At 38.4% G+C, this 25,638-nt stretch overlaps 1 protein-coding gene across 12 annotated transcripts in view; it reads right to left on the bottom strand.

The window, feature by feature from the left end:
* MEF2C (myocyte enhancer factor 2C) overlaps positions 1-25,638 on the bottom strand; it is a 140,638-nt gene that overhangs the window by 19,104 nt on the left and 95,896 nt on the right. For 6 of the 12 annotated variants that reach the window (XM_074855300.1, XM_074855299.1, XM_074855307.1 and 3 more), the window contains 3 exons: positions 19,048-19,191; positions 11,927-12,113; positions 10,735-10,782 (listed from right to left, as the gene is read on the bottom strand). In XM_074855300.1, coding sequence (XP_074711401.1) covers positions 10,735-10,782; positions 11,927-12,113; positions 19,048-19,191 — 379 coding nt within the window. Of the gene's footprint in view, positions 1-10,734; positions 10,783-11,926; positions 12,114-18,848; positions 18,987-19,047; positions 19,192-25,638 lie in introns of all 12 variants that reach the window. The other 6 variants (XM_074855302.1, XM_074855306.1, XM_074855309.1 and 3 more) reach the window with 3 other exon arrangements.

Here is a 25,638-nt window from a genome sequence, read left to right as displayed (position 1 = left end):
GCAATTCATTATATTCTCAGAGTTAGGACAATAATTCTGTACTGAGCATTTATGCCAGGAAACTTTCCACACGTTAAGGTAAAACAAATGAGGAAAGAATAACTTATTTCCCTATCTCTCAGCATTCTTGAACAGCATTGTCATGATAAAAAGTTTTTAAGTCTTGAAAAATTGGAAAATGTTTGTAGTGTGATCTCTTGAAGTTTTAAACCTGTCATGTTCCTGCTTGTTTCTTGTTAACTTGTGATTTCAAAGATACAAAAACATACTGAACGAAAAAACCTCTATGGTAGTCCTAGAAGAATGAAGAACAAGACACATAATTTATATGTCCTTTCTTTGACCTCTCTGTCATTTACTCTAATGCTTTTCACTGACCATATGGGTTGAGAATTTACAAGATCTTTAGGAACTTAGGATATCTACCTCCCATTAATTTTAATAGGAAAAGAACTTTCAAATTCTCAAAGAAGTTTCAATAAATATTAACGGTCATTTCAAGTTTCCAACAAATGCATGCTCTTCCTTTTGGAAATTATCATAATTCTTCCAAGAAGAATATGTACATTTCATTTCATGGAGGATTCCTGCTTCTTACTGGGTTATGTTAAATGCACATCCCATATATATGACATCATGACTGACCACCAAGCCTCTCAAAAAGAATGTTAAATTTAGAATGAATCTATATAAACATGAGAACCAACGATGCTACAATTTACCTCCACTTCAAAATATATGTATATAGAAAAGAAGGCATACAGTAATAGAAATTTTGTTAAATTTACACCCAGTTTTTCACTCTTCACTCATTTCATTTTCCCCACTTTCTGAAGGAATGGTAATTGTTCCTAATAGTAATTAAAAGTCAGTGAAAGGGTTCCTTTTCTATCTTATGTGTAATTTTTTTTTTTTTTTTTAATGCATACACAGTGTTGGAACAGGCTATGTTTTACTACCCAAACAAAATAGATACCGACAATAAAGCACTAATGACAGGAAGCTGTACTGGTTGGTGTTCACCTAAACGTAATTTTAAAAATACCTTCAAGATAATTGAAGGTTCTTACTCACATGTTGCATGCTAGTCATTTCACAGTATGTGACCTCTGCTAACTGCAAGCGGTAGAAGGAAACCAATCTGCAGATATGCTCACCCAAAAAAAGAAAATCTTTATGTTAAAGTAGCTGTCCATTAGTCCCACAACAATGCACTAATGGACCTTTACTGAATTACTGGTTGCCAACTCAGACAGATGTGGTACATAAAACCTACTGATTTTGTGTGAAAGAATTCTCAAGTATCTTGTGAAATGTCAGCTGCATTTTGGGCTGAAATTGGATGAAATTGCTGTGAACACATAGACATTTGTAAAAATGGGAAGAGAATGAGGAGAAACTATCTCAACAACTCTTTGTTATAGTTTTAGAAACCAACCATTTAGAAATAATATAAATGAAAAGGTAGAGATTCACACAACAATATAAGACTAAGTTGATATCCAGGTCTCTCTCTGTTAATGGGAAATCCTTGCTCTTTAGGTCTGAAGCTGTGTAAAGGTCTCTAATGGTACTACAGTTGTCCTATGCTGGGAAAAAACCCAGTATTTGGGAATCACTAAAATACTGCTAATACTGTAGACAATTGAGGGGCACATGGAGGGCCACCTGCACAGGGACTGCCCAAAGCAAGAGGTTACACTGTGCACCCTGTTTCACGATTCCGGGTGTTAGTGAGATCCCATTTTGGAAACCAGGCAAATCTCCACTGCTTCCACTGCAGCAGAGGTAAATGGTCTCATCAAATTTCTCAGGGAAAACTGTGTGTACGATCTACTTATATGTGTAGCATATTATGAAGAAAGTGACTTCTCTGTTTTGTGGCCCATGTTTTTCAGCTCTGCTATGTCCCTGGGTTGGTTCAAGCACTTAGGCTCAGATCTCACATACTCAGACAGTATGGGCCCTACTGCTCAGTCTTGTCTTTAGTGTCATTAACAGTCTTCTAACCAGTCCTATAGTTCCCCTCACCGGGCCTGATCCAGACCCCCACCCGTGGGCTGACATCCCGGCCCATGCCCATCCCCATGGAGGTGCCTGATGCCTGGGGCTGGCTCTGTCCCTGGCTGCCCCCTCGCTGTCCCTCTGGGGCTGTGGGATGGCCCCGCTGCGGCTGGCAGTGGGTGGCTGGGGCAGTGGGATGGGATCTGGCTGCAAAACCCTGCCCTGCCACCCCCAGGAACCTCTGCTCTTCCCAGCCCTCAGCTGCCTCCAGGGTGTCCTGGCAGCATGTTCCTCATCATGAAAGAATTAAAATCCAATTCTTCCTCCTGGAATCTTTAATTCGAGTACCGCCAGCTACCTTATTGAACTGTTTACATGATGAAGCAGTCAAAATTATTTCTAACCCTTGGGCTAGTACCATATAAGATTCGGAACATCCTTATGATCTACTCTACGTGGAGTATTTGCAGGTGCACATAACTATTGCTGAAAAAGGGCATGTGTATCCCATATTGCAGCAACTGGGCTCAGATTTCCTTCAGGACAGAGATGATGCTTCTCAGGCAGAAGCTGAAAGTAAAGAAGTGGCTCTTTGGCCACTTGACAATGCAGAACACATTGCAAAACACGTTTCTGGAAATCTAAGGAGAAACCATGAATCAAGGCGGCTAGAAATCTGAGATGCTTTTTCAGCCAAATGGAGAAATAGATGAGTTTATTTAGATGTAGAATGAAAGACCATGAGAACAGAAACCTGACCTGTGTATCACAGACCATTACACTTCATGCAAATACCTTACTGCTGAGTCAAGTGCGTAACTAAGTACATGGCAAACTAACCTGATCACCAACACCATGGTTATATTTTGTTGCTATAATAAGATCTGTATTTAGATGTTTCTAAAGTAGTTCTTGAACTAAGTATTCTACCACTTTAGCCTAGGAGTTCACACCTTGATAAGATAAATGTAAAGGTGGCACCTGACTGTCTACAGAATTAGCCTGTGGCTACCCACATAAGGAACTGTGAGCAACACTTCAAAACGTTTCTGATTGCAATTAGGTTTCCCAAGCTGCAGGCAGATATTTCAGCACACCTCTGGACTCCCTCCTTTGCAACCTTTGGAACAGGGATATATCACATAGGCAGTGAGGGTCTGTTGCAAATTATACACTGAGAGAAGGGGGAGTGCTCTTCCTTCTTCAGGGATGATCATCCTTATTCCCCCCGTTTTTTGCTCAGCAAAGGAACAGAGCAATAGAAGATCCAAGTCCAGGTCCTGTTTGTGGTTTTTTAATTTTGCGGTACAGTTACTCTTGTCAGTATGCTTATATTCTTATATTGTCTGATCATAGCATCTTACTATTTATTTTCATAATTCTTCAATGGTACCTCATTTCAGGAATCTCAGAGCACATAGATTTAATGCAGAAACACTATCCTTCCTATATCTTTAGTTCTGATTGTATTGATTAATTTATTTCCACTTCCACAACACTATTTTGTTCTAACATGGTTATTTATCAATAGCCATGCTCATCTCAGAACCCATATATTTCAAGTTATCTTGTTTGGCTTGAAGCTTCACCTAATCATCACAGTAACTAAGTTGTAATTATTGAGAAAAATCACTTAGGAAAATTACACGGCAGTCTTTAGCTATGTGCTTTATAAATATTACATGTCTGTAGTTCAAAGCAAGTGCCAGGGTTCAGAGAGTTATTTAAAAGTGTCTTACCGTGGCAAAAGAGCTACCCCGCCACTGGCATTGCAGCTGCTACCACGAGGAGCAGGCACGGTGCAATGTCCCCGACCTTGCATAGCGCTCCCTCCTCACTCACCGTTCACTTTTGCAGAGGTTAGTCCACGCTCTGCACTAGGAATGCGGTGATCTTCCACAATAAGGTTTAGTTTAGTTGGAGAAATCAACACCAAAAATCAAGGGTGGTTTTCAGTGGTGCTCAGCTGAAATTTGGATTGCATAACAGCTTTTCCGGTAACTGGCATACACCTGATCTCTTAACATGTGCAGGATGTACAAACCATGTCTGGTCCAGAGACAGTCCCCTCTCCAAAATATGTTTTCAGGACTTAGTGGACCTCTTACGATTATAAGTTAATTCGTATTCCAGTACAGCAATTAAATAATGTATATTTGGAGCACGTATCTTCCTTCCTCTTGTATGCTAGCTGAAAATGTGCTCCATTCTAGTCCTGTTTATGCAAAAAACGAATAGTATTTTTTCTTTTTTTATATGAGCTTCTGTAGAGTCAGAAGAAAGGAAAAAACCTGACTTATGTCACAGAGAAAACTATACTACTGAAAAATACAATCTTTTCTGAAGGTATGTAGGAGATATAAGCCTGGGAAGAGTAGAGGACTTATCAATTCTCCTCACTGCCTGAGTGAGAACCTTTGACAAATCATCTGCTTTTAACAAATTATTTGCTGATGACAAATAATTTCCTTTTTTTGGGTGCTTGAAATCAATTATCATTTTGGGGAAAAATGTTTTTTTAATGAAAAATATTACAAGACAAGAAGTAATTCCAATTATAGACGTAACACGTTATTTGAAAATGTACTTTCTTGCCTCCCGCAAAAAATTTTGGAAATAACTGCTAACATTTTTTTTTTTCATAAACATATAGCTAAAGTGAAAATGTTGATTTTGTTAAATGCGCAATTACTGAAAAATGAAGAATGCATCACTTAAAATTCAATGTCAGGAAAGTATATGTTCACGACTACATATACTAAACACAAATGATATATATTTATATTTTTAACTTACCAATGTTATTAGAACAGAGATACACACAAGAGAAAAGTGTTTTGCACATAGATAATACTACTTAGATTTGTTCTGAAATTTAAGCAGATGCAAAGAAAAGATCAGTAACTAACCAATCCCTGTCTCTTCTGGCTTTTACTTCTGGGAGACTGTTCGAACTGTTATCAAAGGAAGAATCAGCTTGCAAGAAATTTGGAAAACAGGGAACTTATAGATTGAATATCTTAACTGGGGAATCATATTAAAAGTTAAAGGGCAGGGTTTGCATTAACTTAATACTGCCAGGAGCTTCTACATGTAGCTGCAGTCCCAGCTTCAAGAGGTTAAAATAATTTTTTGCTTTCTTTCTCAGAGCAAAGTCATTGCTGCATTCCAGATCAACCATCTCTTTCAGGACTCAGGATAGGCATGAAATCCAGATGTTTGCTAATTTGCAATGCCTTCTTCTATTTTCTGAATTTGAACAAGAATATGGATTGCAGTGTGCAACAGAAGACAGTGTCAAGAATGTGCAGACAAAAAAAACAGTGAAATCCCTGTCTCACTGAAGTAAAGCATAAAATTCCCCCCGACTTCACTAGGAAAAGTATTTTATCCAAAACATCCAAATTGTTCTTGAGGAACATTTGAAACTGCTTGTCATAAAGGAAAAGAAGTCAATCATGCCTGTCTTTAAAATCCCACTTACAAAGAACCACAGTTTGTATGACTCACTTAATTGTTCATTACATGTGAACTTAGGGCTTTCTCCCTTTCAAGCTGTCTTTTTATAAATACAAATATTGAGCCACTGTTGATTAGAGAGAGGATGACACAGAGAATAACTAAATAAATTACTAAGTCAACACTTACACAACTGATGGAAACCTAATAAAGGCCAAATTTTCAGAGATTTTCATTAAGGTAAGAGGTCATGTGAGTTAGCTGAAAATACATGCATCCAGCCTTTGCTTATGTCACCCATTGCAAGACTTGATTTTTACATGGACAGCAACATCTATCCTTTCAAACTTATTCTCAAAGTTTCACTGATGTGATTTTTACCTGTATGAAAAGAGCCTGAATAAGCTGTATAAAACAGATGGATTGCTGAGGGCAGAAAGAGGACTTAATTTTGAAAAGGCCTGTGATGACTGCCTACATAGGTATGAAATTCAGGTACTGTTACATAGACTATTTCCTTCACACTATGCATGAGAGCTGCCAAACAAGTTCTAGTGTTTCTCCTGTTTTATCACAAATCTCCTACCTGTAGGTATTTCCCTTAAAACATTTGAAAAAAAAAAAGTATATACCCTCCTTACATGGAGGAAAGCTTGGAAAAGGAACACTTAATGGCATAACATGGGTGGAAAAAGAGAAAAGAAAAGGAAAGCTGTTATGTTTTTAATTTCTTATCCCCCTCCATGGTTTTAAGCCAACCTGCCAATTTATGAATTCTTATTGTTTGGATTTGGCACTGTTGCATCACGAACTCTGTTATGAATGACTGCCTGTTCTTTCTTTTGGACTGTAAACTTCATTGGACAGGAATTATTGTTTACTATACTTTTGTACCACATCTTGCCCAATCTTTGGATCAGAGGTCTGTGGGCGACTGCACTCATCAAGTAATAAGGGAAGGGCAATGACTTACCATGCTCTCCCTGGCAAACCCAGTTCTAACAGGTTGCCCATAAACTGTGGTTTGGGAATCATTGTTCCAAGCTCACTTGTTTATTTAACATATTCTTCACTTGTAGCCTAAGAATTATCTTCTCTTGACTATGCCAAGCATCATTTCAGGGCACAGTGGAGAATATTTATGTAGCCTTTTAATTCTTTATTTTTTACTTTTAGTATTTGCTTATTTATATTTATCATTTCAAAAGACACTAATGCAACCAGGTGCCTTTGAAATCCTTGCTTATTTTTGGTACTGCTTGTAGGCTTATTTAGGCAGATTGCTTCTTTTTAGTAAATAACTCTTTTTTTTTTGAGAAGATACAATCCAGATTGCCTCTACCCTGAGGGCTTATAAATTAAAAAACCCTACTATTACATATACTCCCATGTGGCTTGAAATACTAGTAGAATATAAAATACATTCACCCACAGTCAGTACATGACCAAGAAAAGAAAAAGGAGCAGGAAAGCACTAGCAAATTATGATACTGGCTGGCAGATCCGGGACCTCAGCCCTCAGAAGATGAGAAGGCAACTGCTAGCTTGTGGTTAATTTCCAGTAGGAAATGACTAGCTGCTGATTTATAGGTAAATACGGGATTCAGTTATTAAAAAGACATGGGATGAATTTTTCAAAATGCACTACTGATCTTTTCAGTTTCTAATGATTTTAAAGAACAGGTTTAAAGGTAGCTTGAGGATGGCTGATTTAACAAGAACAAGCAATTAGTCCCTCTGACAGCATCTGCAGAGTCCCAAGTACTTTTGAATAACTTGCTCCTTTAGTTTAATGTTAATGTCAAGATAGAGGCAGTACGGAAATCAAATATCAAAACAAACAAATTACAGAAAGTGAGTAAACAATTAGAGCAACTGTATTTTTTATTATACCCATCCTGGATTTAAAATGTGAGATTGAATTTTTCCTTTGATTTTGTTATTTAAAGTGGTTTAAAATATAAACAAATTATATTTTTTTTAGATGGGCTTATTCCAGTCAAAAGAAAACTTAATTATAAAATACAAAATGTCATAATCTGAAAACCATATAAAAAAATGAAAAAATAACTCAAAGTATAACTCAGTTTGAAAACCAAGTTTAAAGTACAGATGTAAAGATACATGTCCCCCAATACTGTTATATTGTCATTTTAAAACTATTAAAATATTTTTAAAGTTTTAATCTTTTATCAGGCTTTCAACATATATGTTGAGCCGCTGAATAAAACTTGAGTTCAGATAACTTACTGTACTAAAAATTCATAGATACTATTTATTTCTGGTGAAGATACTGTTAAGCTGTTTTGTTAAAGACTATGCTCCCTAAAAATTAAAGGATCTTCACACAGTCTGTTATATAAACAGGTAATGTCACTTAGTCTTCGTATTAGTTATAGGGTAAGCTAGAATGGTTTCAGAGCATACCAATTTGGGTCCAAAAATTTCCTGTTCTCTCTTTCAATCAAAAGCCTCTAGTTTGAGAAAATAGTGCCAAAGACATTGCTGTATTTCTAATTTAGCAACTATACTAAATGTGAAGTTCACTCCAATTTTGTTGGCAGTTGCTACTATCACATGATAGAAACTATTCAGTGTTTGGCTAAGAACAAATTTACTTTAACAAACCTGAGATAACCTTGGTTTAACTTAAAAATACCACTGATGGTATTTAGTTGTGTAGGATAATAAAGAAGTAGTCAGCTTTTTTAAGTTCTATTTATGTTTTGGGTTGACTCCCAAGGTAAATTGTGGATGATTTCAGGGTTATTGCTTGAAATAATGAAGACCAACAAAATAACATACTTCTCAAAACACAGGCTTAACTAATCTTTTTCCATTTCTGATATTGCAGTTATAATGCAATTTGTTATAATGTAATTTGTTAAAGCCATGCAGAAACTGAGGCCTGGTGTTAGTGATTAAAAGTAGTTTCATTTTATAATGGCAGAAATGAAACTCTTTAGACTCTTCTTCTCGAAGCATGTTATTTTGAATATATGCTATTTTTGGACACTGCAGAAAAATGCAAATTCATAATGTTCTAATTTGGCCAGAAATATGAACCCCAACAGATTAAACCACATGATCATGCTACCAGCTTCTAAGATGCCAAATAGAAGGAAACACAGAAGTCTCTGTTTCTTGTGAAGAATGATGGACAAAGAGAACTTTTGATGTTTATTCTTCTGCACCCTAAAGAAAGAGGACTGTCCAAAATAGTGCCATTGTGGAATGATGCAACCAAGACAGAAGATTCAACCTTATAGTGACCTTTTAATCTTCCTTCAGCCCTGTATCAAATTCTTCCTACTGCTCTGCATTTAAGAGATTTAGAAAACACTTCTTTAATGGTGTTTAAAGCTATTATTGCCAGATAAAGAACAAAGACTATTCATACGATTAAATATTTATGATGCATTCCTAGCAATGTCCCTCATATATATGCTCCTCAAATCAATTGCCTACTCCAAAGTTACATTGCTTGAGAGCTTAATGCATAACACTGCGTGCAGGAAATACAGATTCTTAATTTGTGTGTAAATAATCAAGCTGTTCCTCTTCCTATGCTTATATATATGCTTTTAACATATTTCCAAGAAAAAAAAAGTGTATTTAGAAAGAATATAAATTTTCAACTGGCGTATTGACATACAGATTTTATTAAGCACAAGGATTATTAAGCCAAATTCGTGTGTAGACGAACTTTTATTTTACTATGCACCCCTTTTAAAAGAAAACATTGCCTTCTTTACTAATTGCTTTCCAGCGTATTTTTAAAGGAACCGGGAAACCAGTAACGAGGCAATGAAATTTCCTAAAAAGCCAGAAGAGGGAGCCCCTTAATAGGGCAATCAATTTCCCATCCGCGTCTCTCCGTTGCCGTTCCTGAAGTTTCTACTATTCACGAGGTTAAAAGATGAAATGCTAACATCGCCAGAATGAATCTTTCTTTAGCTGTGTTTCGCAGGCTTACAAGAGATAATTAACAAAACTATAATTTTCTATCATGCTTTCTTTTTTTGAGAACAAAGGAGACTAATAGCTAAGTTCCCGTGGTCTGCCTTCCCTACTCCTAAATTAATACAAAATGACCCCTCAAAGCTTCAGCATGCGTTTGAAGTGCCTTTCTGATACAATGCTGTGCAGTTTCAATTTTACTACAAATGCATCACACAAACATCTGTGACTCATCTATGCATGAAGATAAAAGGGGGGGGTGGTCTAACACAGGCTGAGAAGAGCCAAGAAAGGAAAGATCACTACATCCAGAATTTCTTTATAAGTAATTTTACGAGACAACGTCAGAATTGGCATGTATATCAGCCTTAGTTTATAGTGCACAAAATGGATCTTCCAACTATTTTTCCATACAGTTCTTTCTGAGAGCAGTTAACCCAGTAAAATTGGATGTGCTCCATGTTTTACCACTCAGCTTATTTTCTTCGAACATATGTGTTTACTTCTCAAACTGAAACAGTAATCTTGCCATTGTCTTTTGTAATCCGTATTTGTAATAATGCAACATTGCTGACATTGCTAACAAACCACTGAGTTTACTGAGCAAAGGGGACTACTCTGACAACATTGCTTTGATAACACAGACCTTAGCGAGTACAGTTCTCATTAGTTCTATGGGAGCAGGACTAAAGGGGCTAATCTTTTTCTCTGCATGGGTATTTTGAAAATCCTTTCCCTGTTGTGTACCAAAGCACTTAAGCAAATACATAAAACTAAGCTTAAGTTAATTACTGATTATTTAAGTAAATGCTAACAGATTTTGCTGACTACAATGGTCTTAGAGCAGGGGCTTGAAATCAAATCTGTACTCAGTAGATTGAAGTCTAATGAGCAACTCAATATTGAAATCTTTGCTCGAGCTTAAATTCGTAAAACAAAACCCCAATTCCACTAAAGTCAGTGGAAAAACTTCCTGTGACTTAAAAAGGATTGGGGTTTCTGACACTGGCCTCAGTAGGAGTTTTGCCTGAACAGGGCTATGCAATGGACCCGGAAAGGCTAATGTGAAGGAAAACAGACATTTGTGCCTGTGGAATTTGTTGAGGTGCAAGATTTTTGGCATTGCTGAAAACAAGCCTCTTCCTACTAATAAGAGAAGCACAAGTATCAACTACCCTTCCCTCAGCTGGAGGAAAAAACCCGATGCCGATCACTTTCTAATATCCCACCTCCAATACGGAGCTATTTTAGGACTCAGCCTTTGAAGGAAGTCCTTTGTTCACTTATAAAAATAAATTCTTTTCTCTTTACCTGCACTGGTGCCTGCACCGGTTGTGAGGTCCCCACCCATCAGGCCACCTAGGGGGTTGAAATGAAATACTACAAATGAGGACAATAATTTATAACAGGCAAACATTCAAAACAGTTTCTCTGACTTCAGATGGGCTGCTCCAGTACCCACCACAGTTCTCCTCTGACTTCAACAGGCATTGGATCAGACCCACAGTCATAAAATTGTAATGTTTAATGTTACCCATACAGGATATTTGTCTTTCAAGGACAAACAAAAATATGTAGTACACGATGTTTTATACTTTCACAACATATGAAAAATCAATTATATTTGTAAGTTTTGTATCATAGTTCTTCAGTTGAAAGCTGTCTTTAGTTCAGCACTAGTCAGAAAAGCAAAGGCTTCCACATAGGATTGGGAGGAAGAGACTGAAAGCTTCTGGATGAGAATATAACTCAGAAGCTATAATACATATTTACATAGCTTTTTATTTTAATTTTCTCAGCCTTTCATAGACATTCACTCTAAAGATTTTTAAAACTTCTCTTTGCACTTGGGGACCTCAAATGGCTCTTTAAACCCAGTATCCTCAAGGATCTTGATGTTGCTTCAGCCAGACAGACTGAACAAACTTAATCCCTATTTATCCTATCCAGAGGTGAGCCCTCATCATCACCAGAGCAAAGCTAGACAAGGCACTCAAGTAGAGAGCTCAACTAACATTTACTCATCAAGGAACTTGTGAATGCATAAATAATAATAAATTCTGCATTTAGCCTCTAGACTGATGATTTAAGTAACGAGTGTCCTATTTTACTTGCTTCAACTTGTTTGTGTTGGCTACATTTTCTCCCTGGCCCCCTTAAGCTTTATGGTATCGTCAGTTCTTGCATGAATTAAGCAGACAAGCTGCCTTTTTATGAAACAGCAAATTGTCTGCCCTTTTATCCTTTATTGATTTCCTTTAATCTTAGTCAATATTCAGCTTTTTCTAGAACTTTTTTTTTTTTTTTTTTTTTTTTTTTTCTAAATTGGGAATAGAAACCCCTTTGGCTCTTCTTTTGATTTTTCAACACAGCAATTTTGGACAAACTGTTATGACTGGTAAAAACAGACTTCTTGTTTCTCAGACTACAGTTTAAAGTGACCTAAGGCACACAAGCAGCTGATAAAAAAGCATTTAAAGGGATGGGATTGAACAGAGCCTACCTGTGTTACCTGCACTTGGAGGCCGATGTGTCACTCCAGGAGACATGCTATTTCTTTGCAAAGAAGGATGAGCCAGCGGCAAAAGATTGGGGTTTCCCAGTGAGCTGACTGGGTTACTGTATACCAAACTGTTGTGGTTGGACACTGGGATAGAAACTGGCATCTCAAAGTTTGGTGGTGGAACAGCCTGTACAAGCAAAAAAGGGAAACAAAGACGAGAATAGTACAGAAGCACAACAGCCTTCAAGTACAGTTACTCTATATTTAGTTCAAATATTTTGTAGTTGGTGGTTAAAATATTTACACTCACCCCCCTCCCCCAAGAGTCAAGAGTTTCAAAAGAGTTATCAAGGTTTTTAAACATGATTTTCCAAATCATGATTCCATCTTCCTTTAATGCAGCTTGCACGTTTACTTTGTAAGAACAGGAAAGATTTTTTTTTCCTTTTTTTCTTTTTTAAAAACAAAAGCCTGCTTCATGAAGCTTAATTTTCTTTTTCTTTCATTCTGTGAAGTCGTAATTGTTCACTTGTGATACCTTAATCTAGTGTCACAGATGACTGCAAGATCAAAGGTACGATTATGATGACTTCATCGCATGGAGAAAAATTAGAAGGGGTGGAATGCAAAAGGGAAAGCTTTAATTTCAGCTTATGTTGCTTTAGCAACCAGAATGATCCCAAATCATGTTAAAGGCACCAACAGACTACATTACTTTTTTTAAAGTTTCTATCTTAGCTTGGAGAGGCTTAAAAGAAACAAAGTTCTACTCAGGGACAAATGTACAAGAAACTTAGATACACACTAGTCTTTGGGTTCTCTGTGTTTTGTTTTGTTTTGTTTTTTGTCTTGTTTTGTTTTGTTTTGGTTTTTTTGGGGGTGTGGTGGTGTTTGGTGATGACTTTTCAATATACTGTTTTCATACTTAAGGCAGGATCCTCTCCTGAGCCACTGTCCTTTGTAAGAATCCCTTTCAAAAAAAGAAGGGGACCACTCTGAAAGAGGGTGTGAGTGTGTGAAAAAATTATGGACCGCTCTGACAGAGGGTGTGAGGAGATGCAGTACCTGATTCTCATTATGCTCTTAGAAAGCCCATCTCAGATTTTCTTGCTTGGTTGGTGGATTTGTTGATTGGGGTTTTCCTGGGCAGCTGTTGCCTGAATTTCTTTAAAATTTATGACGCTCATGGCATTCAAATGCAATAGAACTCCATATTTAATTTACTTTTTAAAAAATAATTTCTTGACTTTATGAGCAGAAAGAAAACTTTTTCAGAGTTACCTGACAGCATTTTAAATATTGAAACATCTACATGCAAATGAAATACCCCTTAATTTGCCATTTAAAAATCTTACAAGCTTCAAGAGTCTAAATCCATCAAAAAATTATTTAAACCAGCCTTGTAACATCTTCAGAGGGAGGAAATCACGGATTTTAATTTTGTGGTTGGCAGCTGATAGTACTGGTAAGTCTTCAAGGACCTAGAGGGAGTACATTGAGAGCTGGACACATAATCTGCTGTGTCAGGCAATGGAGGCAGCCTGACCTTGTGCCTCCCACATGTCTCTTCTCTGTCTGGCCAGAGTGTTGGCTGTGCCCTGTGTATTACAGCACTGGCCATCAAATTACAGTTATCCCTTAATTTTTTTCTTTTTTTTTGTCCTCTCCCCTTTCTAGGGGCAGACATAATTTTGCTCTAAATATAGAGGAATCATTTTGCTTAACCACTGAAACACACAGCAAGGTTTTAGTTCAGGGTATGATGTGAAGGATACATTACACAAACGCTTTGGGACTTATTTCAAGGTGTTAATTTAGCACTGAAACCCTCTACGTAGCCTGTGGCCTGGTTTTGTGAGAGATGGCCATAGCATAACGGTTGAGATCAGGTAGGGCACTCGAGCAGATGGACCTGCTGGCATCGCTCCCCAGTCGGGGAGCTGCACGCTGGGGCTCACTTCCCTTTGCCAAGAAGCTGAAGTGCACCCCAAGGGCCGTGTTTGCCATAGAGCTGATTGGCTTAAGTAGAGGTGGGAAGGGGAGGAGAGGTGTCCGGGGAAATCTACGTGTCCAGTGCGTAAGGAGCAAAACTACACATGTTACTACATCTGGGCAGGGATCCTGAAACATGCTAATGTTTGTGTCTCCCAAACAGAAAAAAGAGAATAATTTATTACATGATGAAAAATGTAATTGCTGAAGTATGTTCTTTATTTCTTTCAGGACCAACCTTTATTTTTGGCCTGCCATTGTTCTTACAGCTAAAGTCCATCTTGCTAGCTGCATGTGTGACCTGCCTTTCCAAGGAAAATTTGCAAAGTACATAGCACAAGGAGTACCAGTGTATGTCACAGCTGAGGTCTAGGCTCCTTGGAAACTGGTTCACACAGCATAATCTGAAATATTTTGTCAGCCTGAAGGTATGTTCTGAAGCAAGGTAGTCTCTTCACTGGCCACAGAAGGGCTCAAGAGGTTCCCAAATCCCCTGTAAATCAGAAGTGCGTGGCTGCACCTTGTGCTCAATGTCAGCTGCTGCTGCTGGTTTCTGACTTTTCCAAAGGTTTTAGCCAGTGAATTCACATGAAGATAGATGTCTTAGCTCCACCTCCAGCCTGACTTGAGACAGGAATTAGCCAGCACGAACTCTCTTGTTACTGCAACATTCGGGGCTGTGGTGGAGGTCTCTCTGCTTGGTAGCTTCCAGCACGTGATCCTGCCTGCTTGTGTGTCAGCCCATGTCAGATTGAGTGTCACCCACTGGGGAGGACTTTGCACAATGTCTCCTTCACCTCTGTCATGAGATCTGTGAAATCTGCCCTCTGAGCCTGAGTAGATACCAGTATTGCCTCTATCTTTTAACTTATTTTCCTAATCCCAATTTCTGTTGAGTTATCTGAACTAAAACATGGGTACGAATTCAAATCTGAAGGTTTTGCCAATCATCAGCAGGCCTGTCTGCTTTCATCATTATGTTTTGTATTTCTTCCATGTACAAACCAAACCCTTCAAGGGCTGGAATCTTCTTTTTCTACATTAGAACAGCACAAAAGAGCTCCAGTCTTGGTTGCTCTTGCGGCTCTCAGTCTCACTAGTCATCACTGAAACATACAAACATTGCTGAAAGAGTTAATGTTGTAATTTAAAAAATATTTTTAAAAACTATTGAAACTATTTTCTTAATTTCTGTAGTAACAGTTCCATTTTTACCATTTTACCTAGTGTCTGGATATACTTATATCTATTCGCAGAGTACTTCACAGGCAATTTTATCAGGGCAAAGTCAGTTTACTCTCTGCTTTGCAGCACAATACACGCTATATCTGGAATGTGTGGTTTTTATTTCTTCTCCTTAGTAGTCAAAAGTTAGAGGGAGAAGTTTGTCTGGATTACTACCAGTATTAAACAGCAAGTCCCTAGCTACAGTTTTGCTCTGGTTGCCCAAATTTTGTTACAGTCTTGTATGTCCTTCACCAAGAACTGCAACCCCCTGCAAGTCATTCTTGGTGGTAAGTCACGGGGCGTATCTATTCCATCTAGGCCTGATGGACATTAAAGCTTATGATGCACTTGTGTAATATATATATTAGTAAATTAAACTTGCCTAGGAGCTGAGGCCATCTGAGGCCACAGAGCAGTCCATGTCCATACTATTAAGCTTTCTCAACCTCAGAACCATCATGACTACATATAAACTGACAATTGGGAATTGTTCCTGGCCTGGGCTAACTACCAAGCAGAGCTAAGAAAATGTCTGGGAGAGTGTTATTTGGCTGGTGCCAAAAGCATGCCAGAGACTGTTCAAACAATTCAGGGCAGAGATAAGCACCTCCCGCTGCCTCGGTATGTTCTTTGCCATTTGCTAATTTACTAGCATAGACCGAGCCTTATTCTAACCTCTATGCAGCTTGCCACATTTTGCCTTTTTTTTCCCCTCTGTCTTTTCTCCTTTGGAGACAATTGCCAACGAGGGCAGATGGCTCACCTGAGAGGGTACCGCCAGTGTGCAGCACACACTGTGTTATTTGTGCACTCCACAGGCTGTGGTACATTGGGCAAAGCAAAATGGTGGGGACTCAAAACCCTTGGAAATTAATGGACCAAACATTCTGTGTTAAATATTGTTTTTATCCCTCCCATGTTCAACCAGGCCTTCATTTATTTAGAGACAGAGATACTTATAGCTCCCTTCTAGTGGACTATTTCTGTCTCCTCTGCTTTCATCACTCTTATGAAAACTACAAATAAATGTCTAATTATTATCAGATGTTTTAGAACAATGTAAATACTTATCCCCAGAAAATTATCTGAGGAAACATTATTGGCCTTAGCTGTTAGGAGCAAAAGCCAATTTTGTTTTCATTTGGCAGCAGCTTTATTCTGTTACAAGACCAGGCACAGGCGTTGCATTGTTTTATATATTTTGTAAGTAGTGATTTAATGACTTGACTTGGTGACTTTTTGTTCAATTTTGTTTTCTTCCCCCCAACTTTCTTGGCTACTTTTGATAATCACAAATAAGTGAATATAACTTCCCTGAAGTTATACTGATTTGTGCAGTTAAGGCTATTATTGTATACAATATATCACATGTATATATAAAAATATATATTATATTTACAAATTTCCATTTTGTACTAGCTTTGAGCTTCGTTTTGGCCGTTACATCTTGGCTTATGCCAAGAGAAGGAGCTCCTGTTGCATTAGGGGAGAACATATACTGATTCTTCCTGTGTGTGAGGTATTCAAAGAAGGATATCCTGTCTTATGTGAAAAGAAACGCTAAAGTTTTGCAATTCTGTATCTCTGAAGCATCTCTGAAGTAATTTCACAAAAAGATAATACACCGTACCTTGTAACATCCCTGCAAGGTAGCAAGTTACATTACACCCAAAATACAGCTCAGGAAACCGAGTTAATCACCACGTTAATAGCTGAAGTAGGACTATATTTGACATCAAAAGATTAAATTTAATGAAAGCAACCAGAGGGAAAGTCCATTAATTTTTGGGAGGACAGAGTGGTGTACCGTGTTCAGACTGTGTTGTCTCTAATTCCTAGAACTTTCCTAGTTTTATAGAAAAGATGATTTTCCCAAATGCTTATGGAGGTAAAGAAAGTGATAGAACTCACTACCACAGGAACGAGTTTTTTTTCAAGGTTTTTTTTTTTAATGTCTTAAGATTTCAAAAGGTTATAGCATGTGCTGATTTGTTGGAACAAAAACAGGTAGCATGAGAGAAACAGAGGATCTGAAGGACCATCCCAAACACAATTTTTAAGGTGAAAAAGTAGCTCAGTTAAATACTATCTGATTGAAAATTCCGTCACTTTGATTTGAACAAGCCAAAGGTCATCCTAAAAAGCGGAAAGGAATGGCAATTGGTAACATTTTGATGTGAAAAAGGGTTAAGCATTCCAGCTTGTAACAGTCAGCCTAAATGTTGCAGTCATCGTTTGTCAAACTGAGTTACATCCTGAGAAACCAAATTAATGGTGACAGCTTCAGAGCTTTTTCCTCTGAGAAAAACAGCCATGCAAAAGAAGCAAATAAAAAGGGAGGTAAAAAAAAGATAGAATATATATGTATTCCTCCCTGGTATTTTATCTACATGTTGGGCATCCTTAACCAGCCATTCCAAATACTAATTTATAAAATTTGGTGCCATGCTAGTTTCTGGGAAATTTTTTTTTTTTTTTTTTTTTTTTCAGAAACACATTTGCCATGATGTGAGAACTTCTTCAAATTTTAATTAACCTGTGTGAAAATCTTTCTGCTGAGAATTAATGGAAAGAACACTCACACTGCATGAGACAGTAATCTGAGCATCCTTAAGAGGTATCCTCAGCTTAGGTATCAGATCTTGTATGCACAATTGACTAGCAGTACAGAAGAGACTTTGCTCATTCTGGGTATACAGACATTCTTTTTGGCAGGTAACCATCCAACCTACATGTGGGAATGAGGAACGAACACATCCAAATGATCTCTTTTAGAGGCAAGCAGTCACTTATGCAAATTTGGATGCTTCTGTGGACCTGGGCAAATCTTTGGTTTGCTACTTTCTCCTCCACACACATTTAGAGGAAGGGCCAATTATAACCTGCAAACCTCCACGTTCTTTTTGTCGGCTTTATAAACAGAATATTAAACATAATGACAAATTATTCTCCCCTTGTATGTCTTGTGCAAACAAAACAGCACATGCAGAGTTATTTCTCTTAGATATCTGGCAAGGCATATCACTGATGGTTAGAAATTTTGACTTGGTTAAAACAAAATTTAGCTCATGTTAAAGCATTAAAGAAATGCTGATGAGGTCAAAGCAAATTCTCTGATAAAGCTGTAAAATCACCCCAACACACAAACATGTCTGAATCCTGCCATTAGGCTCTCATGCAGTCTGTTTCTCTGCAGCGAGCAAGTAGCTGTAACCCTTCAGTGCTGCAACTGAGTTTAGCAGAGACACTTGAGAACTGAAGTGACACGCACAGAATGCACTAATTACTATATATAAAGGAATTTCAGTTCTACATAATTTTTTCTATACCACCACAGAAAGTATTCTGTGGGTTTGTTAGCCTGTCCACAAAGAAAGATTTCCATCGTTATTTTTTAGATACAATTTGGGTGAGTGGTGTGGTAAAACAGTTCTGTAAATCAAGTGAATATAATGTATATATGTATATTTCACTTCCTTCTGTAGGTTTCACCTATAGTAGGCTTTGTCTGTGTGTCAGAGGTAGAGACTTGGAAAAAAAATATGTCGTGTGAACTTTTCTGACCACAGTGTTTAATTATATATTGGGCTATTAAAGCCTGTTTCCAGCTGAAATGTTTTCCTTAAGAAGCCAGAACTGAAAGGGTTATGGTTTGTTACTGCAGCAGTTATCAGCAGACAGCCATCTAACCTTTGGTACTTACAGGTATTTTATGGCTCTTGATCATATTATCAAATTCTTCATTAATTTTTTTGTATTTTTCTTCAGTGCGTGGGGTGAGAGCGTAAGAGGAGTCAGGATCGGGGCTTTCACAACCTTTGTTTTCTTTCTTGTTCAATGCCTGCCAGGTTCAGAGAAATATCAAAGAGTAAAAAAAATGAAAGGGAGCTCAGAGTACTTACACATAATCTTTGCCTGCTGATCATTAGATCAATATCTTCATTAATTTTTCTGTACTTGTCCTCAGACTCAGGGCTGTGACCTACTGAATCGTCTGCATCGGGGTCTGGACTGTCACAGCCATTAAGTCCTTTCTTTCTCAATGTCTGAAATACATAATTTGGAAAGTTCAATCCTTGACACAGGCTGCAAGAAAGACTCAGCAGTGTTACAGTATTACAAACTGCCCAGCAGTGGAAGGTTTTACATTATGCTTTAGGGAAAGAAAGTGACTAGAGATCCATCACGCTGATGCTGTAGGTCTCCAATTACGAGTGGCAAGAGAGGACAATACAGACCTCTTTCTTCTGAAACTGGAATCAGTCAATAAAGAATTAAGCTGGCAATCTGGCAAAGTGCCTGTGCTAGTACCCCCCTCCCCCTCCCATATCTGATAGCATCAAGGGGTTAAGATACCCACCCACAATGCAATTTATTTTAACATATTTATCCATTTGAAATGAATGAACGTTAAAAGCAAAGGGTGCATACTGTTTACAGTGGAATACCCTGGTGTTTTTCTTTCCTCTAAAGAAAGATACAGGGGGAACACAGGAAAAAAAAACCTGCAACAAATTTGGGAATTCATGTTCTTCACAGAAGAAGAAGGGGGAATACCTAAATGGAAGTCTTCCTTTGAATGGGATGTCAGGGATGACATTAGCAATGCCCTGCCATTCCTAAGCATATGCTTTTGACAGCACAAGGAGGAGGACAGAGTTGCTAATGTGGCTGTGAAATACTGATTAAGAGCTTCTAGACATGGTGTTTACTTTTTATTGACTCCAGTTACAGTGCTACAAATGCACAGTGCTGAAGCTTAATGTACAGGAAAAAGCGCTGCTAAAACAGATGCTTAGTGAAAAGTCAAAACAGATGAATTTCAGGTTCAGCAGCTCAAATCAACCCTCACAACCATGATCATCATCACTGAGATAAATAGCGGAGATGAAAAAGCTTAAAACCAGAATGAAATCAGTAGCTAACAATTCAGAATGGTTGCCTGGCCTCACATAGGTTTTAACTGATCTACCTTGACAGATCACCAAAGAACAGTCATGGGCTTCATTAAGGTAAAAGAATATGAGAAGCAAGTCTTTGTGGACTCCCCAAGTACAAGCAACAGTACACAAAGTCAATATTTGTAAGATATCTCAAATTTAGCTTCAGGAATGTCTCAGTCAAAAATTCTTCAAAGAGTCCATTTGGCTGCCTACAAACTTTATTAGACAGCCTGCAGTTAATTCTGAGTTGAAACCCGGCTAAGCAATCTCAGTTACACCATACAGATCACATAGCACTCTTGTGTTAATAAGTGGCTACGCTTGTGCTGTGTATTAGTGTGGGATGCTCTAACTGGTTTCTTTTCGCCTTCTCAGAACGGCTGCCTCTCGTCTGAGCTTTTTGTTCCTTTTAGAAAAGTACATTTCCTAATTATTTTCTTTATGGCAATGCCCAGTTTACCACCGTTAATCCCCTCAAGTATTATAATGTCATACCTTGCTTCTGTGCTATTGTATTTATTTATTACAAATTAGACTTCATTTTCTGCATTTTACCTGGGACTTAAGAACAGAGCCCTCTTATTCCTGAAAGAACTATAAAACTGTTCTCCTTGTGGAGACACACCCCCTGAACCTCACATTTTCATCTAGTCGGCAAAATGATCTGCCCTAAGAGATCTGAGCCTTCCAAACTCATGTTCTGGACCTCTGAAGGCTGCCTCAGTGTAGATCTTTCTTTTCAGACTTCATATCTATACAGACTTCACGTCTAATCCCATGAGCGACTACTGACTCACAGACAAAATTATAAAACCATTGGAATCAAACCTTAAGAAGCTAAAACAACCCGAATGATTCTCTACACTTCCTCTCCACTCCCTCTTATCTCTCTTTTATCTTTTAAATGTTAAGTAGCAGAACAGACGTAGCCATGTATGATTTCTACTGCTACTGCTTGAAACAAGCCAATTATAAAGAGGGCTTTTGCAATCAGCTTTGTTTGATAGATTTAATAGGTACAATACAATATATTAAATGTGAAATTTCTCTTTTACATCTGAATAACTAGTGTCAACTAAAGTTCTCTTCTCATAAGTACAAAAGAGTTGCCCTCTGAATAAATAAAATATTCTGTTTTCGAGATCCATTAGATCAAGCTGTCCAGACATGAAACCCACATCAGCACTCTTGGGAACTCTTCTTGAGCCCACGTGAGTCACCGATGGAGTCCTGCTGATTCGCATGGAGTGTCTGAGGAATGACGCTGATGGGAGTTGGATTGGATGCCATCCTCAACTTCAAGCTTTGAGGTTACAGTCCAGCTCCTCTATTTACAAATGGCAATGACATCCTTTTTCCCCAGAGGTCAACACAGCTACAACTGAATGGGCATAGGTGAGGGCAGGGAGCTGCCCAATTGTTATCCTACCAGAAAACCCAGACAAAGAGCAATATGAAAAGACAAGAGGGAAGATGTTTTGCAGCCTCTTTGACCGTCTTCCTCTCCCAGCATTCCCAAATCCTTGTCTGCTGCATTCACAAGACTGCGTCTGGGTGAAAGAAGACCCATCTTGTACTCAGCACACTCACAATGCCCTAAAGCTCTGCAACTGTCTGCTTAGCACCCATGTGAAGCAGTCACTTCTGTGGTTTGTAGAGGTTCGAGAATGCACTGCCATCTTTCAGATGTTCAGAGGAGGAAAGGCAATGTAACCCAATGAATGCCTTGCAGCAGTCTCCAAAGAGACCAGATTCCCTCCCAACATGGTAATGTTTTTATTTTCACACATATTTATTTTTATTTCCATATCCTTAGAAAGCAGGTTGCTGCCACAGAGAAGAAGCAATCTCTGTTTTCACCAGAAAAGCCAAAGACCAAATTTAGTAAAATCATGTTGGTATTCCACCCAAAATTAACTTTAGCCCTAAAGAGTAGAGGCAAACCTTTCCCTTGCAAACCCCATCAATTAGTGTGTTTGGCTGGAACCCTGGCTGACATGGCTAATCAAGCTCACTAATGCAGTGCGCTTCTTCCCTGGGCACCCCACCCACCACCACCCCTGCCACCCCTCCAAAAAAAAAAAAGAAAAGAAAAAAAGAACATGCTTCAATGACTTGGGGTGAGTTCAGGCAACAGAAATTTCTACAAGTGTGATGCAGTCAGAGGCACAGCTCCTAGCTTTGTGAGTACTGGAACAAATGCCTGGTTCCCTGTGAATTGCATTTTGGGGTAAAGTGCAATATCCAGAGGAGCTTTTCTGTGGCTGGGTCTTGGGACTTCTCTTGTCCCCTACCCATCCTTCTGCTGATTCTTTGTGGCTTCAGTGTGTAAGAACTCATGCTGCAATGCTGCCTTCGCAGCTGGGAGCCTTTCTGGGAGTAATTTCTGGTTCTCTTTTTCTTCACAAGAACATAGAATTTTCATGAAACTTGCTGGAATTTCATTCTCTATGAGACCCTTTTGTGCCAGATTTGCTTGGCACTGAATAAAAAATGAAAAAGCTATAAGGGAAAAGACAGAAGAACAGACTGATAGGCTGCACAGGCATATGAACACACACACCACACGGACACAGAGCCTTCCTCTGGAGAGGAGAGCAGGCTGAAAGTGACATACTTATCCTCTGCACTAAGGTACTGAGTAGCATTCAGGACAAATATACTGATCTCTGGCTTCTCAACACGCAGGCTATGGTTTTGCCTGTTCTATTGCCTTGTTTGTTACTTTACTCTCCTCCACACCATTGCCTGCTACAGCATACCTTTCATAAAGGTCCTTTATTGTTGTGCTTCAGTACAGCACAACTGAAGTTGGCACGGCACAACTGAAAATGGCACTGATCAGTATCTAGCTGATCCATCCTTATTCACAAGCCCTCTGGACTCCATGCCATTTTTTCCTCTTCTCTGCTCTGTGTCACCTCCTGAAAGCAGAGGCTGGTTCTGGACATCAGGGAAGGCTGGAGTCATTAAGAAGACCAACTGGGTTTCAGCAGGCTACAGTCTTTGACCCAGTCTTGCAGTGATTTAGAAACCATTTTTCTTACCATGTTAAGCTGTCACAGCCTCTTGCAAACCCTGGAAAATAGCCAGACCTATCGCATCCTCCTGGAGATTAGCTAGTTTCCAAAGATGTAATGACTATTCAGGGAATTTTTAAGAGGATAAAATTACACAATTGTATAGTGCATTGCATTCTAGAGAACCCCAAGCCAGATTTCAGTTATTTTTAAAGAAAATAAGCCATTTTTGAACTACGGAAGCTCCACTTCTTCCAAGCAATTAAACAAGTAATTATATTGGACTCCAATAACCTAAAATCAGCCAAGGCATTTGAAAAACAAAATGGTTAAAGGAAAACAACCTTTGGCTGAAATCTCATATGCCAGCAATTTAGCCTAAATCCTGCTCTATAAATCTCAGAGGAGAAGTGCTGACTTAGTGACATACTGGCTGCTGTAAAATGAAGTATAAACAACTATTTACTTTCATTTCATGCAAAATTTATCATCACTACAAAAGCACAAAAGAAAATATGGCACTAACAGCCAGGTCTGATTTTATCAAGGCAGTGGAAATCATCGCAATTTGAAGGCTTTTGAGGAGGAAAAGCCTTTTATTTTCCTAATCCAGTCTCTGTTTCTGCAGTATTATCCTCTTCTTTTAGCATTTCTTTAACAGAAAGAGTGGAAAAGGTTAGAAATTAACTTTTTTTTTCATCCTATCCTTCAGTTTGCTCATCTTTGTAGAGGGGTATCTCCTTTCTTTTTATCTGACGTGGAACTGCTCCCCACAGCACTCCACGGCTTGAGAAGCCACAGATATTTGGCTTGGAAATGCTCACAGTACAGCTGCCAAATTAAAAAGACCAGGTTGGTCGATAAGGTCCCCAAAAGGTTCAGACCAGCCCACTCTGTCTGTTCCATTCTGATATCCTCTGCAACAAAGACCTAACTACTGCAAGGTTAATCACTATCTTCATTTGTGTAACAAAAAGTGTGTTCTCACTGGCTCTTCATCCACAATCAAAATTTACAGTATGGAAAAATTCAGAATTACAGGTCTACTTCTACAAATTCCCGTATCTGTTATGTTGTCTAGGAGCCACCACAATGATCTCTAACTGATAACCCCACTAGCGACCATGACAATCCAGAGAGTTGTAATTTGGTAAATTATATTCCACTGTCAGAAGACAAAAACCACAAGTGCCTTCCATTTTCCACTATCACTTTCTTTCCTGTATCTGGATGGGATAAATCTCTTAGCCACAAATGAAAAATGATTTGGTCTCTTTTTTGCTCACTGGAGGCCCATATCTACGTGGCAAGACAGACAATAGCCAATTACAAAGGAATGATATGCTATTGTGTTCAACTGCTTTATTATTTATAGACATTCCAAAGAACCTGGCCAAACTGTGGAGGTCCCCCCAAAAAGCAGAAAAATTTAGATCATAGGCCTGGTTCATTTAAGCATCAGTTTCCTCCCTGTGCAACAGAAACATTAAAGTTAGAAAGTGTTGAGTGAAGACAACCTTCACTTTCTTCTCTTGCACAGTTATATAATGATGAAATTTTATGATGAAGTTGCACGATACAATGTATGGTGCAATCAAGTAATGAAAGGTTCTAGTGAAATGAAAAACACAAAGAGGAAGAGATAGGTTGCTATGGGAACCATCCATCTGAATTCCGTGACTTCTGTGTAACTAAAATCTCAAATTTTATGTTCCATTAATGTAGAGTTCTTAGATTTTTACATTTAATAATGAACATAAACTAGTATGCTGGTACTAATGTACTTTAATTGCATGTTTAGGAGAATCAGATAAAACATTATTATACTTACCATTATCTAACAAGCGCCAGACAAAAAAAAATGTATACCAGTGTCACAGAAAAATGGAACATTTCTTACCTCTTTTGTATAAATCATAAAATGCTTTTGTGGTTTATACCCTTTTGAAAATAGCTACAGGGCTTATATAATAGCTGAACTTCTATAACCACATGTTAACCTTCTTGTTACTATTTTATTTTCACCGAACTTTCAAAGAAAAAAAAAATTTCCATTGTCTGGTCTCTCTTCTTCAAATGAATACGCATAAGCGTGCTTTTCACAACAATACACCAAACCCTCTGCTTGCATTTGCCTCTCATTTTTGCATGCCAACTGATTATTCTCTCCTCCTTCAAGTACCTTCTCTAATCATACCTCTTGTGAAACCAAACAATGCCGACACCCTTTGCCAGTTAACATCTGCTTCTCTGCTTACGAAGGATCGACCAGCGTGGTATGAATGTTTATGTGCGTGTGCTGCAAGCTCATCAGGGCACGAGGTTTCTACCTGCTTACAGAGTTCAGCCTGTTCTCTTCCACTCATGCTCTTGACATGTGCCAACGCATATCTACAATGTTTTGTAATACTGGTATAAAACCAAAAGAGTCGGTGGTTTTTTTTTTTGAAAGGGCACTGGGATTTTTGCTGCTTTGTTCCCTGTGGCTGTGGGCACGGGGGAGCTTTGCAAGGCAGGGCAGCCGGTGCAC

Source organism: Strix uralensis, chromosome Z, assembly GCF_047716275.1.
Source record: "Strix uralensis isolate ZFMK-TIS-50842 chromosome Z, bStrUra1, whole genome shotgun sequence".
Lineage (NCBI taxonomy): Eukaryota > Metazoa > Chordata > Aves > Strigiformes > Strigidae > Strix > Strix uralensis.
The sequence above is the reverse complement of the archived record's forward strand: the minus strand, read 5'-3'. Positions and strand labels throughout refer to the sequence as shown.